This window comes from Notothenia rossii (genome assembly GCF_949606895.1).
Source record: "Notothenia rossii genome assembly, chromosome: 11".
NCBI lineage: Eukaryota > Metazoa > Chordata > Actinopteri > Perciformes > Nototheniidae > Notothenia > Notothenia rossii.
Genome location: NC_136910.1, coordinates 14,404,465 through 14,419,483, shown reverse-complemented (window position 1 = coordinate 14,419,483; position 15,019 = coordinate 14,404,465). Strand labels below are relative to the sequence as shown.

At 40.3% G+C, this 15,019-nt stretch overlaps 1 protein-coding gene across 2 annotated transcripts in view; it reads right to left on the bottom strand.

The window, feature by feature from the left end:
- The window catches only part of dock1 (dedicator of cytokinesis 1), a 169,433-nt gene that overhangs the window by 144,864 nt on the left and 9,550 nt on the right, over positions 1 to 15,019 (bottom strand). For both annotated transcript variants that reach the window (XM_079657413.1, XM_079657414.1), the window contains exons 2-4: positions 1,523 to 1,606; positions 423 to 463; positions 235 to 290 (exon numbers count right to left, since the gene is read on the bottom strand). In XM_079657413.1, the coding sequence (XP_079513539.1) occupies positions 235 to 290; positions 423 to 463; positions 1,523 to 1,606 (181 nt within the window). The remainder of the gene's footprint in view (positions 1 to 234; positions 291 to 422; positions 464 to 1,522; positions 1,607 to 15,019) is intronic.

Genomic DNA, 15,019 nt, shown 5'->3' with positions numbered 1-15,019 from the left:
ACCTCAGAGGCTGTCTGCATACAGCTTATAATTCACCAAGCTTTTCAGTAGGTCAGGAAAAACGATGGGACAAACTTCTCATTCATTTGTATCATGTTGCTGTATATACATCTTTATCTTTTTTTATGTTTGAATATGAAGCATGCAATTATAATGCAAAACAAGTACAATGCAATTTTCTTACTCGTGAAAAAACAATCCTAAATTAAAATGTGGAAGTGGACAAGTAGTTACCCATTCCCCTCAACTGTGGCTTCTTTCAGGTGTATATAGCAAGCAGGAAATGTGCCCTATAAGAGGAAGACACAATTATAATAGAACCATAACAGAAGTTAAACAGCTGAAAAACAGAAGCTGTAAAGAGTAACCTTTTAGTAACAGGAATATAAGGATTCATCAAAACGTGTTCACCGCCCACTCACCTTTTTGGATTTTCTCCTCAGCCTATGCCCTCTGTACCAGTCTGATGGATAACAGGGTTATGCATGTTAGCTTTTTGTATACAGAGTATCAAATATGTAAAGTAAATCAATATTAGCGGTTGTATTAAGGAATTCACAATAAAGAATGACATTTAAGTAGAAAATAACATGTGTTGCACAATCTAACCCTAGCAGGGACAGTAGAGAAAAGTATGGGGTTGCTGCAGCCTTCATTTACACCGCATAATATTCATTATTGCTATATATTATTGAACATGTGTCGAAAAATGTTGACAAAACAAAAGAAGTACCGTAATTTTCGGACTATAAGGCGCACCTGAATATAAGCCGCAGCAGCTAAATTGAATGATGTGTACATATATAAGCCGCACTGGACTATAAGCCGCAGGTGTTTTAATGTTTAATTACCATATGTAAGGGTTCGTGCACGGAGGGGATTGTCGGGAAAGAGATGGCTGTTTGAGGAAGCTCCCATTTATTAACATTTCAACAAACAAGTTGCATATTTGCATAACGTATTCAAGTGTTACCATTTAGTGCAATAGTAGCTACAGAACATGTACTGTGCTGTGTAAACTGTACTGTATCACATAGCGTTTCAGACACACAAACTTTTCAACTATCAAACTTAAACGGTGCGCTCCCAGCGCACCTACCGGCAGTGATCTACAGCAGTGGTTTTCAACCAGTGGTACGGGGACAAACTGTCTCGCTCTCATAATGTCTGTCTGTCTGTCTTGCTCTCGTTCTGTCTCTCGTACCACTCTCGGTTCCACTTTTACTTTTGCGCGCTACCTGTCTCACTCTTTTCCGGCCTCCAGCTTTTCCTGCTGGAACCCGCCGCTTAAAGGTGGGGGGCGCGGACCGGCCATAGAGCCCATAGAGTTAAAGGTGGTGGCCGTAAACTGTAAAAATCCATAGATTGGCCGCACCGTTATATAAGCCGCAGCGTCGAAAAATGGGAAAAAAGGCGCGGCTTATAGTCCGAAAATTACGGTACCAGAGATGACAGAAAAAATAATCTGAGACATTGGCGTGTCAGCTCTGATCATGTGTATCATCAGTTAGCCTCTTCTCACCTTCATGTGTCTCAAGTATGTGCACTGTGTCTCCAATCTGCAACGACAGCTCCTCCTCTCCCCGGGCATCGTAGTTATAGATTGCTGGAGAGAGATGAGAGAGGACAATATGAGAGGAGGAGATATTACAGGAGGAGGAAAAAGGCCAATAAAGCGTTTGGCTCCCTCGTGGCGCTAATTGTGTGCCATTGCAAAGTGCAGTAGAGGCATCGCACATCCACAGGATGTCCACCCACACAGCCATGGTTGGACCATCAACACTGTAATATCAACATGCTTCTACCGCCCACTGCAAAGAAACCAATAATGATGATGGGGGACGCCAAAACGACAATAATGCCAGTGGAAATAGAGATTTGTTCAGAAATATAGGAAAGAGAGGAAATTATAATAAGATATTATTCCTGAGGTGTTGAGAAAAAAACAATAAAGACACTTGTGTGGCTCTCTAGCAAAAAATACAAAAGCCAATTTCTGTCTGGATTGTTTGCTAAATGGACAAGAATCAATAGAGCCCGTTACAGGTGGCTCCCAAATGTTGTTGGTAAATAACCAACATGTTCTGTCGAGTCAAGACGCCCAAAGGAAAAATGTGCTGGCATCTTCTCAATAACAACAACTTTAATGAACACAATTTAGCAACCACAAACTGTTTTTAACTTTCGCAATCGGAAAGTGTATATAGTGCATAATATAGGTAGAAGAATGTGGAGACATGTAGCAAATCTGACAGATCATGTGATGCATATTTGCATTTCATTTCAAGAGAAATGGTCAAAATAAAAAGAACTCTTAATTGCATTCCTGGATCTGCTCCAAAAGCAATCAGATCCTCCTCAGCCTTAACTTTCTACCATCTGTTTACATGTGTGGGGATACTCTGCTCACAAACAAACAGATGGGCAGACACATAAATGTGATTATAATTAAAAAAATTAAAAACACTTATAGCACTTAAAGCACTTATTTCCAAACAGATTCATGCCATACATGAAGGGCAACATCAAAATAATACATTTCTGATAAGTGAGCACTCTCTGAGGAGGGATTAAGAAATGGTCACTAAGCACAATAAAAATAATTGCATTTCCGTACAATGAAGACCTGTGTTGACTATGTTTTCAGGCCTTTCTCAAATCTAGTATCAGAGAGAGATCCATCAACAAGTCAAGGTCATGTTATAAGGTCAATCAAATCCTGATTGTTGGCACTTGTTCTTTCCATCAGTGAGAGGTGAACAACATGTCGCTGTCAAACCAGCCATGACCGACATCTGTTATACACACGTGCACACACACCACAAATTCTAAACACTGACAACTTGAAAGGTGGCGGTGTGAACATATGGGTTCATTTTGAGGAGACCTGTAGAATGAAATGACACAAGTGTGTGTGTGCTTGTCTTGCTGAGGGAATGCATGCAGGAACATTTCAGCAAAGGTTTCCAGAGGTGAATGACGACTTAATTAAAAAAAGACCCTCCCCGCGGGCGCCGGAGCCTTCCCAGCATGCTAATGGTACATCAAGTGAATCGACCGTTTTCTCCCACAATCACCTGCCATCAGAGGAGCCATTATATTTCATTAAAAGGTTGTTGTTTTTTTCCCAGTTAAAATGTAGCTCTTAAGTTGTTGTATGTAGAACAACACATTTTTGTTTTGGTTGCTATGGGGTGAAGTCATTTCATGTATTCTACTCCCACACAGACTTTCCGAACAGATTGTCTCAAAGTTAGTTCTTTTTTTGCAAAGCTGTAATTAGTTTTTTAACTACTAGTAAAAAAGTGTTAAAATGATTATTTAGGGGAAAAATTAGGGGTATTTGGTATCATATTTGATTCTTCAAAGACAAAATAATGGTCGATTAGATGAAAGATAACCATCAGATTACTTGATTTCCAATTCAAGAAGAAAATTCTATATAAAAAAGGCAACACAGTTGCAAATGCGCTAATTACAGAAAATACCAATTAGTACAGCTTGTGTCAGCTATGGAAGAGGTCATAACAACTTGTACGATTATTATATAATTGAGTCATCCGAGCAGCATAATGCAATTTACATAAAAAGAACAAAGAGACTTCGGAAGTTCTGGCTAACTGACTGGCACATAACTTGCAAACAGTGAAAAAGTGTGGCAAAAGCAATGGTATGAAAAATAGTAAACAACATGTGGCAAACACAAATAGGGAAACTGATAAGTGGTCGGAAGAAGAAGAACCTGACTGAGACTGAAAGTTCATGAGAAGTTGTCACCCTTATAGAATACAGCTTACAATCAAGCGTGTGGTTATGTAACGCGCCTGAAAGTCTGTATCTGATGTTCTGCATGTAGTCAGGCAGCCAACCACTTCAACATGTAGTTGAGGGCATGAAATGCCATGTGTAGACTGTTTCATTTACCCTGTGTTGTTATCAAAGTGTGTGTGCATCTGCACATGCGTGGACACAATACATTTTGCGATCCCCAGAACAATCCAATGAGCCCTGCGAATTTACCAGAACACGAGCCGCGAGCAGAGAATAGAACAAAGACCGCAGGAAATGAATTCATTGGCACCATGCTGGTATACACAAAGGATACCTACAGGGAGAGAAAGCAACAAAACAATCAAAAGGGAGGTGGGATTAATCTGTGAGCAGCCATCAGAGAGCAGCCTCGTCACTGTGCAGCGAGGTGCGTTCAATTGAACCATCATTAAGAATGGCCAGAAAGCCCTGTGAAGCCATGAACTGCTGTGTTTGTTTGGAACTGGGTCACAGCAGGGGGGAATATTACGAAGCAGGATTTTCGCTTAGCTGGCTAACTTCAGGGGAAACTTGGGCTTTCCGGTCCTACGAAGCTGATTCTCTTTTTAGCAGGCTAGATCTCCATGGTAACTTATGCTGTGCGGCTAACCTGCCCCGGAGGAGGTTAGGTTGCAGGCTAAGAGATCAACTCAGTGAAAGCACTGCCTGTTGACCAATCAGACCTCAGTGTGCAGAGTTTAAAGCGATCAAGTCATATTACAGGAGAAAGGAAATACAGAAAAGCTGCCGTTGCAGGAAAGACGGCCGGCAAAAATCACCGACTGTGTGAACGTGAACATTAATAGAATATCACCTCCCATCTTCAGAGCAATCTGACTATTATAACATTAGCGTTAAGAAAGCTTACTTAACTATCTGCCACAACATAAGTAACCGGATCAAAGTAACATTAAGTACAGTCCACGGCATATCACATCATAATGTATCATATTTCCTTATCTGAGTCAGCTGAGCCGTATCTGGCCGTACAACACTCACAGTGTCACATACTGTATGCAGAAGTATTATTTTAAGCAACACATTAAGTTGACGAAACACTCGAGTCAAATGTAATTAAAGTCAGATCGTGTCTTAGACGGGGCAGTGATATCATAAACCTGTTAATGTACGCATTCAAACACTTTTTATTTTACCAGCTGTATTCACCTTGCAGACATGTGCAGCTATGTGGCTTTGATCCTGGATAAAGTGTTTAAGTCATGGATGTTTAAAGTTTAACCTCTTCATATTTGTCTAATATTATAATTGACTTTTCATTCAGGAAGTATGACGCTGCGCTGTCAGTACGCTTGTCCATGTTTGTGATTGGTCGAATGCTCTAAATACCACCCCTTTCATGTGAACGCGCACCTAACTAGATAGGACACGGCTGGCTTGAGCAATCCACTTGATAACCTGCGTCGTAGTACCGTTTAGCGAGATCGCGTATGTTTTGGATTAGGCCAACCGGCTAACTCAAACATATCCAGGTTAGGTTGAACCAGCTTCGTAGTACAGGCCTCAGGTCCAGCTGATGCAGCGTGTTGTTCTAAATGACAGCCCAAACCACAGCTCTGATAGAGACGTAAAGTATTATATGTTTCCCCAGAGAAAAAGCTGCCCCTGTGCACACTGCAAATGAGAATAGATCTCAAATCAAACAATCGGGAGCTCAGAGGATTTGGGAGATTCTCACTGGGTAGGAGGTGCAATCACAAAATGAACACAAATGACACCCTGGGAAGATGATGAGTAAATGACAACCATCAAACACAACCCTGACATGGGAGGCAATGATGGTGCAATTTAAAAACAGCAACCAAAGTGATTCTTGTTGCGTGGGGGTTGAATGACAGCTCTGATTACTCATAAACCTGTATTTGCATACCCAAGAGTAAACTGATTTCAATTTGGAAGCAGTGAGGAAGAGAAAATCCATCAGGAGGAGAACAAAAACAGATGAAGAGGATGAGGAAGTGGACCATATTCTCCCTTGAGTGTGGCATGCAAATTATCTTTTGGTGGAAACGTGATAAACAGCGGCATCATTTGCCCGCGGCTCATTAGCATACATAACCTCTTGCGTAAGACTGTGCAAACTCGGAGAACATTATCATCAGAGGGAACGAGTGAGGAATCAGATTACAGAGCCATCCACTTAGCCGGCGCACGTCTACGCCCTCTACACAATCATAAGCAGACTCATATAAACACTGGACTGATTCTAATTCTACACTTTGGGCTTGCTAATAACCTGCACTAATCCACGCAGAGTAGAACATATCATTACACTCGGCTGAGAATACAGTGTGCTGATGAAGGAGGGGTGGGAAAAAGGGAGGAAAGTAGAGTGCATAGAAATGCTCATTGGAAAGATACAGAGCCTCTTGATGTTTTGTAAAGTCCCCCCCCCCCCCAGGCTGAGAGCCAGCCAGGAAATCCCAGACAAGAGGATTCTCCAGGAGGAAAACAGAGGGGAGAAGGAAACTCTTTTCTCAGTCGGTGGAGATGGCCTTTTTAAATATATATAATATCAAACGGCAGGTAGATGAGATCACTTCTGCGGGCTAACTCTTCAAATCTTTGTCTGAATGTGAGAATTGCAACATATTAAGTTATTAAGTAACCATCATTTTCTTCAAATTTCCTGTAAGTGAATTCATTGGAGACACGCTGTTCACTGTTCTGTCTTTTGCATTGTTAGAAGGAGCACTACAGAATGGTACCTTAGTATAAATAGTGAGTTGTACAAATTACACCATACGTCATGTCCTCATTTACTCAATTTCATTGTAATTTAAGGGGAAATAGCAAACATTCCCTACCTGCAGCTTCTCAGTAGTTATTTTTCACAGCAGACAATTGGAATGATAGTAGAAACAGAACAGGTGTAACTAATTACAACTAACGATGGTGCATTCCTTTAGTCGTTAACTGTATTATTTACACCTGTGTCTTCGGTGAAAAATGACTATAGTGAGAATGTTTGGCTTTTTTTGTGTTGCGATGATGAACTAAAAAACTTAAGGTTTTAGATTGGTGACATTATGTTTATGTTAGGAAATGTAAAGGGCGTTTTGACTCACTTAAAAAAGAGTTACAGACAAACAATTAGTTCTTAAAACATCTCCAATCTGAAATAAATGTTAAAATGTATTAGTTGCAGCTCTACTTTTGACCCTAGGGTTCTGGCACGACATGACAAGTCACCTGTTTTGAATACTGAGAATAGGAATGTGTAGATTACTTTGCACACAATTATTTATGATCTTGCCAATCCTTAATCTTGGCTTTGCCTTGTTGTTGCAACCAAAGACAGCCCAATCAGGTATGAGCCGAGTAGTCTGTGACAAAAAAAAGTAGTACACAGTAATATAGTGCAAGGGAAAATGAATTGAATACAGTGCTTAACTTCAATGAGGAGGAGATCAATAAGCACACAGCAGACTGAACGTCCTTTACTAGGCAGCGAGACAGAATAGAGGATGATTATTACACTCCAGCTGCACTATGGGTATACAAGGCAAGACAGAGGAGTCAGCAGAGAGAAGTAACACACACACACAAATGAACACACACACACACACACTTTATTCTCTTAAGGATATATCTGACTGTAAATGACTGATGTAAAATGCTATACCTCTTACTACTTAAGAGCATGAGACTACATCTGATATAAAGCTAGTGCATCTGTCAATGGACACAACAGTGCTCGTTCATTTGAAAGCATCCCCTCACTGCAGTACACAGGGTTTGAAACCAACTTATTCCTAGAGGATTTTGGGAATACCCAGACGACACTAGATTTTGAATATTTGTATTTGTCTTAAGAGATTGGAGCTGTTATGATGAAGATGCTACAATTTTCCCACCCATGTCACAATCATATCTCTGATTTCTAGGGCAAGTTTTTCAATTGTCTGAACTCCTATATTGTTATGAATTTGGCATCATGTCCAATATCAGTGTTTCCCACAGATCTGAAATATACTTGGGGGGGTGGTGGTAACGGGGGGGGGTGAGGAGCCTTTGTGACACGCAACAACATTAACCTTTCAGTTGGTCGCTTGTTAGCAGACCCTTAACGCCATGGCAGAGCGAACAGGTACAGGCAGGGTCCATATATAGTGATAGCCCTATAGTTTAAATCTACTGTCCACAAATAAACATGGGTTACTATTTTTTTTATTAAATGGTAAATGTATTATTATTAAATGTACGATTAAATAATAATAATAATAATAATAATAATAATAATAAATGGGATTTATATAGCGCTTTTCTAGACCCAAAGACGCAAAATGCATCAATCTGGTGTACTTTGAGGGGAAAATAAAGAGACTAGATCTATGGGAACACCTATATGAAACAGAACTGTATACATTTCAATAATCATAAAATCATGGCCATAACCAATAACATACCATTTCCAATATGAAAAAACACTGAAACTTGTTATTTATTTATTTTTGGTTCATTTATAGTTGTGAGTGTGTCTGGGCTCCTGAATCAGCCTCTCCTGTCTCCCTCCTCTCCCTCCTGTTCCTCTTTGAGGGAGCAGCAAAGACTAGTTTTAGCTCTCAACATGTTTTGAAAGTGTATCTTACCTTTTCTCCCCTAGTTAACTTTTTATTTATTTATTCATGCATATTTTACTAATCACTACCCTCTCAAATGGAAATATGTGTTTACATAAATGGTGACCAAACCGTTTGAGATGCACTGAGAACTTAGACTAAGTTAACTATCTAAAACACTCAGAGAGTCCTTTACCTCACCTGAGCTGAGGTTATCCCGAGCTTGAATGACACACAGAGACCAATCGAGGGCTTTGATTTATGATCTGTATGACAGTGGCCATGTCGGCAGGCCACATCATGTAGACAGCCAGTCACCCTGTGTGAGGCAGGCCACTTAACAGGCCAGACCATCGGGAAAGCCCCCGGTCCTGCCGATGACCAGTACAGGACTGGGTACAGGAGGCGTAGAGCGAGGGATCATTGTCCACAAGTAAATCAATCGCAGATGGCGTCGTGATCACGGACAAAATGTCTTTTTTTTTTTATCTTGATTTTTTTTTTTAAGAAATATATACTTGGGCGTTCGCTAATATACATGTGTGGGAAACCTTGAATATATGGAATGCCGTTTAAGCCAAAATTAAATAAATAAATACATAAATACATATATAAATAAATATGGTTATGAAATACATTCTGAAATAAATAAATTAGGCAATAAATATATATAAATGTACATTTAAATACACATTTATTTATTTCAAGAGACTTTTATTTCATAATGACCCACTTATTTATTTCAAGAGACTTTTATTTCATAATGCCCCATTTATTTATTTCAGGGGACTTTTATTTCATAATTTTGGATTAAACGGCATTCCATACGAAGAGGCACGATATTCTAAATGAGTCTTGCGAGGACATGACTGGAGTAGAAAAAAAACAGTCCCTTGTCCGACATCATGGTGAAGTCATTTGTACGGGACACATGTTAGCTGAGCGAGATGACGTTTCAAGTGATTGCTGTGTTTTCCTGATGAGGCCCGCTGGTGGTGAGACTGCAGCAAGCTCTGTTGAGCTGACAGGTATTCTACTGGGATCTGCCAAGTGCTGTTAGGATAACATGGGGTAAAGGGTGCTATTGTTTCTACTGCATCTCCTCACTGTCTGTGGACTCAAAGTAACTAAATATTTAAGAGCTTAAAGCTTTCAATCAAATTCTCCATATATATTCTGATCTGAACACAGTGTTATATGGGTTTCTGGGTAACTTCGTCAAAGCTTCCAATTGATTGTGTTAAGTGTGAACAAAGCCCATTAGCAGGAGATAAGTGTATGAATAAAGTCACTCTCACAGCTAACAAGATAAAAGGTGAATAATTGAAATTGTCAGCTAAACACTTATAATGTTGATAGCACTCAAATTCTATTTCTAAGACGATCATTTCAATCACTGTAAAATAAATGAAAGTCTCTAAGAATGTCATTAAAAATACACCGTGATTCAGTCCACTGGGAGACAGTGACACAGCATGTTGTTAACAGTCAGATGGGGAAAGGGCTTTCTAGGTGACATACAACGGGGGAAACATAATAATTAATTTCAAATCCCTCCCTAATAGGGTTTAATAAGAGGGTTAGGCGTTAAGACGTGAGCCCGATGGTTCTAATTTAGAGGCAAATGCAGTCCGTGAAACCAGGATTGTGAAATACCAACAAAATAACCCTGTTTGTTCTTAAACCAATTATATTCACTAAAGCCTTTTAGCTTCATTTGCAGTTGGAAGGTGGAGATAATGCTATTGTAATTAACTTGAAATTAATACGACACCAGCTGAGCTAGGAGAGAGGAAAGCCCCAGGACTGTCTCTCTCTCTCTCTCTCTTTTTCTCTCTCTTTCTCTCTCTCTCTATTAGAACAAGATTCCTCCTCCCTCTGACTGGAAACAAGCAGGAAATGCCACTTCAGATAAAACGTTATGACCATAGATAGGGCCTTTCCAGTAGGCCAAAAGGAAGTGCTGATGCTTTACAGGAAGATTAACAATACCTCTCTTCTTAACTTAAGGTAAACTGAGAAACAGAACACTGCAAACATTCAAACTTGTAGAGCCGAGGATGTGGGACGGTTTAGTGCTGAAGGAAGAAATCAAATGAAGGGAGGAGCAGGTGAAGAAAACTATGACGTGCCAGATCTGGATGCCAACAGCAGTAATACCTTTTTGGCAGAACTTTCTGTCACCATGCTCCAACATGGGCCTCAGGGTACCGTCTAATGCAGGCCGATAACTCTGCTTCCATTGCCTCTGCAGGGCCTTTCATTGAAAATCCTCTTCCCAATACAACGGGGAGAGAGCGCAGAACGCAGCTCATTACGGAGCACCGAGCTCTTCACACACAGTTTCTCACACAGGGGTCTCTGGTGTTATTTGTGGCAGTGTACAAGTATCTGCATTGGTGTGTGCCTGCTTACTTAGTATGTCTGCATTGTGCACAAACATCTCCCGAAGTTAGGAATGAATACGCAGTATCCCTTTCTCTATGACTCATCGACAACAAATGTGAAAATCATGAAAACAGTAAATTAGGCCTCTTTTCATATGCATCGTTTGTTGGTTGTATTAATACCATCTTTACCCCAAAACACAACATGAGAAAGTGGCAGTATCAACAAAGATTAGCTTTATGCACAGCAAGAAGTGACTAATTATTTCTTGCCCTTCGTTACATCTCTTGTGATACGCATGCTAATGAGCGCATAATTACCTTCAAATATTTGAGAACTCTGCAACTGAATCAGCAGGTTTACTTTGAAGCCTCTAGGGTGGCGCCAGAAATATGACTTCAATGACAAACATATGACACAGTACTTCGATCAGATGGTTTAACAGTGCAAGTAGAGCGAAATAAGCAACAGGAAATGGTTGCGACCTGTTCTTCATGCTGTTATTTATAATCACAAACCGAGGCTGTGTTTTACTGAAGCAGAAGTAGCACGGTCAGTGATGAGAGCAGCACGGCATCAACATTATGATATGTCCAACAGAAAAGAATAACGACAGGAAAATCAGTAATAATGTTAGAAAAAGGTTGCCTGCAGTCACGGACTGCTTCAAACTGCCAACATCAAACTGTCAAACCATTTGAAAAGCCAGAGAGGGCATTGTTGCACAGTGAGGAACGGTCAAAAGACTGATAATGGAGCACTGCAGCGCTAACTCTTTGCTCTGATTTACTGAAGAATATACTTCCTAATATTAGCCTGATTCTCTACTTTAAAACATGCACACCTCGAAAATGTGGTCAATTGCTTGAGTAGATTAAGGCAATTACCTTCCAGTGTAATCCACTGACCCCCAGATCAACTGGTTTATCACCGAGGGACAACAAAGATCCAACTATTTATTTGGCGTTAATATCCTAAACTGTGGAAATTAGCCACCGACCTCACTGCTCTCCCAGTGATTGCAAATGATCACTTATTATAAAAGCATATATAGAGTACCAGCCGCTAACACTATCATCATGGAGCCTTTAAAACGCAGGGCATTGGGACCCTTTCCAAATAAATTACTGTTGGATATGTGCGCTTGCTGAATGGCTCACAAAGGCCAATTGCATTCTTTTCAGAAAGCAAACGTGTAATCAGTAGAGAAGTCGTAACCGTACATCCGTACAAGCGCAGATGCATTTTTTTGTGATATTACAATGTCCTTATTAAATGGAATGTAAAAATGCAAGTTCACTACCCCGCCAATCGTTTCATTTAACAGCCTAATTGAGTAGCAGAGGCCAGACGTGAATTCTCGGAAAACAATTTGCAGCCTGCAGCAAATAAATAACAATATGCATCTAATGATATATTTATAGGCCAGGTTCTTGTGTTGCTGTGTTTTCTGAGCCTTATATATTTATTTATTTCAGTTTTCAATAGGTTACGTGGCTGCTGAAAGGTCTTGATTGTGGTTTCACAAGGACTGTCGTGGTTTGATAACAAGGGGAGACATTCTTAAAGGAGACATGTCATGGCCATTTCCACTGATCATAACTCCATTGTTGAGGTCTACTAGAATAGATTTATATTGTGCAATTTTCTAAACTCACATTGGTTTCTCATACAGCATCTCTGTAAACTACGTGTATTGACTGAATTTCACTCTCTGCCTTTAACGGCTCGTTGTAGCTCCAATAGCTCCAGCCCCCACCCTCCCTGTGAGCACAGTGTGCTCTGATTGGTCGGGACGTTGTGAATCGCGCTGAGCTCCGTGGAGGTGTTGTTACCTTGTTTAGCGATACACAGCCAAACTCATCCTGAGCACACACAAAGTCACAGCCGAAGTAAAAACTATAAGTGTGGCTTGATATTGAGTAAGAAAAAGGTTGATAAACGCTGTGAGAATGGGTCTGCAGAGACAATTTCGCCGCGATCCCAACTGTCTGTTATCAGCCTGCAGCCAGGGAGGAGAGATCAGCAGAGCTGCATGCACTGTGTGAGAAAAGTCTGTGGATTGGTCAATTTGGACCAATCAGAGGGGGTTTAACGTAACGGCTCCACGGATTGGTCCATTTAGTTCCGGGTTCGTGCTTACGTAATCTCGTACCCGGAAGTCACAAATGGATGATGACGTTTCACCAACGAGGCGTTTTGGGGAGGTATTTCTGTGTTAGAGTTTTACTCGCTACAGGGTGTACTTTGAGGGTTTTCACTCTGCAGACCGTTTACATGCATAAAAACCTTCATTACACACAAGGGGACGGGTAATAACCGGAAAAGCATGACATGTGACCTTTAACTCTTACTTCTGAGAGGTGCAAAAAGCATGACTGTTCTGATTATGCACTCAAAGGCTTACCTTTTCAGATGTTCGGGCTGGAATCATGGTCTAAATTTGGTGTGTTTTTATACAGAACAAAGAGTTTATAATTGTTAGTGGCTACTGTTCTTTGTAATGAGAAATATCAGGATTTCTGAGAAATTAACCACAGCAAGTGTATTGACATTTGCGCCCAACTGCTTATTCAACATCCTTTCAAAGCATTTCATATATTTTGATTAAGTTTACTAGAACCCTTACATCACTATTATCACTTATGAAGCTCAAAGTAAGTCTGTGAACAATTATTGCACCACAAATGTGACTATTGTAACAAAAACAAATTGCTCTTCATCAGCTGGACTGTATAAATGACGGTATAAACTGTTCATAAGCTGGTGTTGAATTGTTATGCAATTTCAGGAGAGCTAAAATAATATCTACTGGTATAAGAAATATGTCAATCATTTTAGTCATTGCTTTAGGGAACTGTGATTGCAATTATCTACAATTATCTGAAGTTTTATAGATTAGTAATCAGCAGACAAGTTGTTAATTAAGTTAATACCTAGTCATATCAACATACTAAAGCAAATACTGAAGAAAGTGTAAGTCTTAAAGCTCAGGTAGAAAACTCGATAGCCCAATGAAAATTCTTTCCATGTTCCCAGAATCTCGGTCTTTTCTTTTTTGTTTCTCAAGGAAACTGAGGTGTCAGCTACCGCAGTGAGACGACTTCATCTAGATCCCTAAAGGTTGATCACAGAGCAGAGCTGCCACTCACTGAAATCTGAAACTGCCTGCAGGGAACACCAACATCTGAGCTGCATCGCTCTGACTTTATCATGTATTTAGCCAGACACACACACTTACACACAGAGACACACACACACACACACACACTCACAAAAGGCCATTTCATCAAATGCCAGGCATACTGAAAGGCTGTCTCTTGCCGCACGTGGCAATCCCAAGCCCAACTGCGACCACAATCAATGACTGACATCTCCATTACGGGTCCCCAAAAAAACCCATGGGACATTTTAGAAGTGACACATGCAACATTAATGGGCTGCAGATGATATTAATGCTGACATTTCTATAAACTGAATAGCCCCATAACTGTTGAACACTATGATTTCTGCTAGGCAAGTATTTCAACATGTGGGATAAGAAGACCCAAAACCAATAGAGTATAATGACTGGAAAACATAACTCTGAGCAAGTTAACTCGGGCACAATAAATCATTTCAGTGGAGAATATCTTCTAGCTCATGGGACTTTAATAACAGCTTGTAACTTGATGCTGTTGGCAGTCGACTTTAACTCTGCATACAACCCAAGACATACCTGCCAACCGCCTACAGCTAGTCTTCTGAGGTACCTGGGAAGTGAGTTTTCCCAGGGAGCCCGTTCTTTTAGCCCATACTTGACCCACAGAGACAGACAGGAGGTCCTGGCACAGCTACAGCTCAGCTGCAAGCTCATCACTCTGCTAGAATAAAGCCTCCACCAGTGGTCAGCTAGAAGATGCTACGAATACTAAACACAGAGTGGGTTTACAGCCTTACACTCTCTGCCAATTCTTCCCTTTAGTTTTTATCCTCTACGTTAAACCGTGTTTCCATAAAGCAGTTGTGCTGACCATTCTCTTAATACAGTGTCTCCTATGAAGAAAAGTCTAATCTAAGGAAATCAATGCTTTTGTGGGAGAGTATTTTAAAAGTACAACTAAAAGTAGATGATAGCTTGTAAGCAGGGGGACAAATTATAAATTAATAGCAATCCATAGGGATGATACATTAAAACCGTTTTTTTTAAATCCAAAGTAATTTTCCCATGCAACCATAATAAAGAAATGTTTTACTTTGTC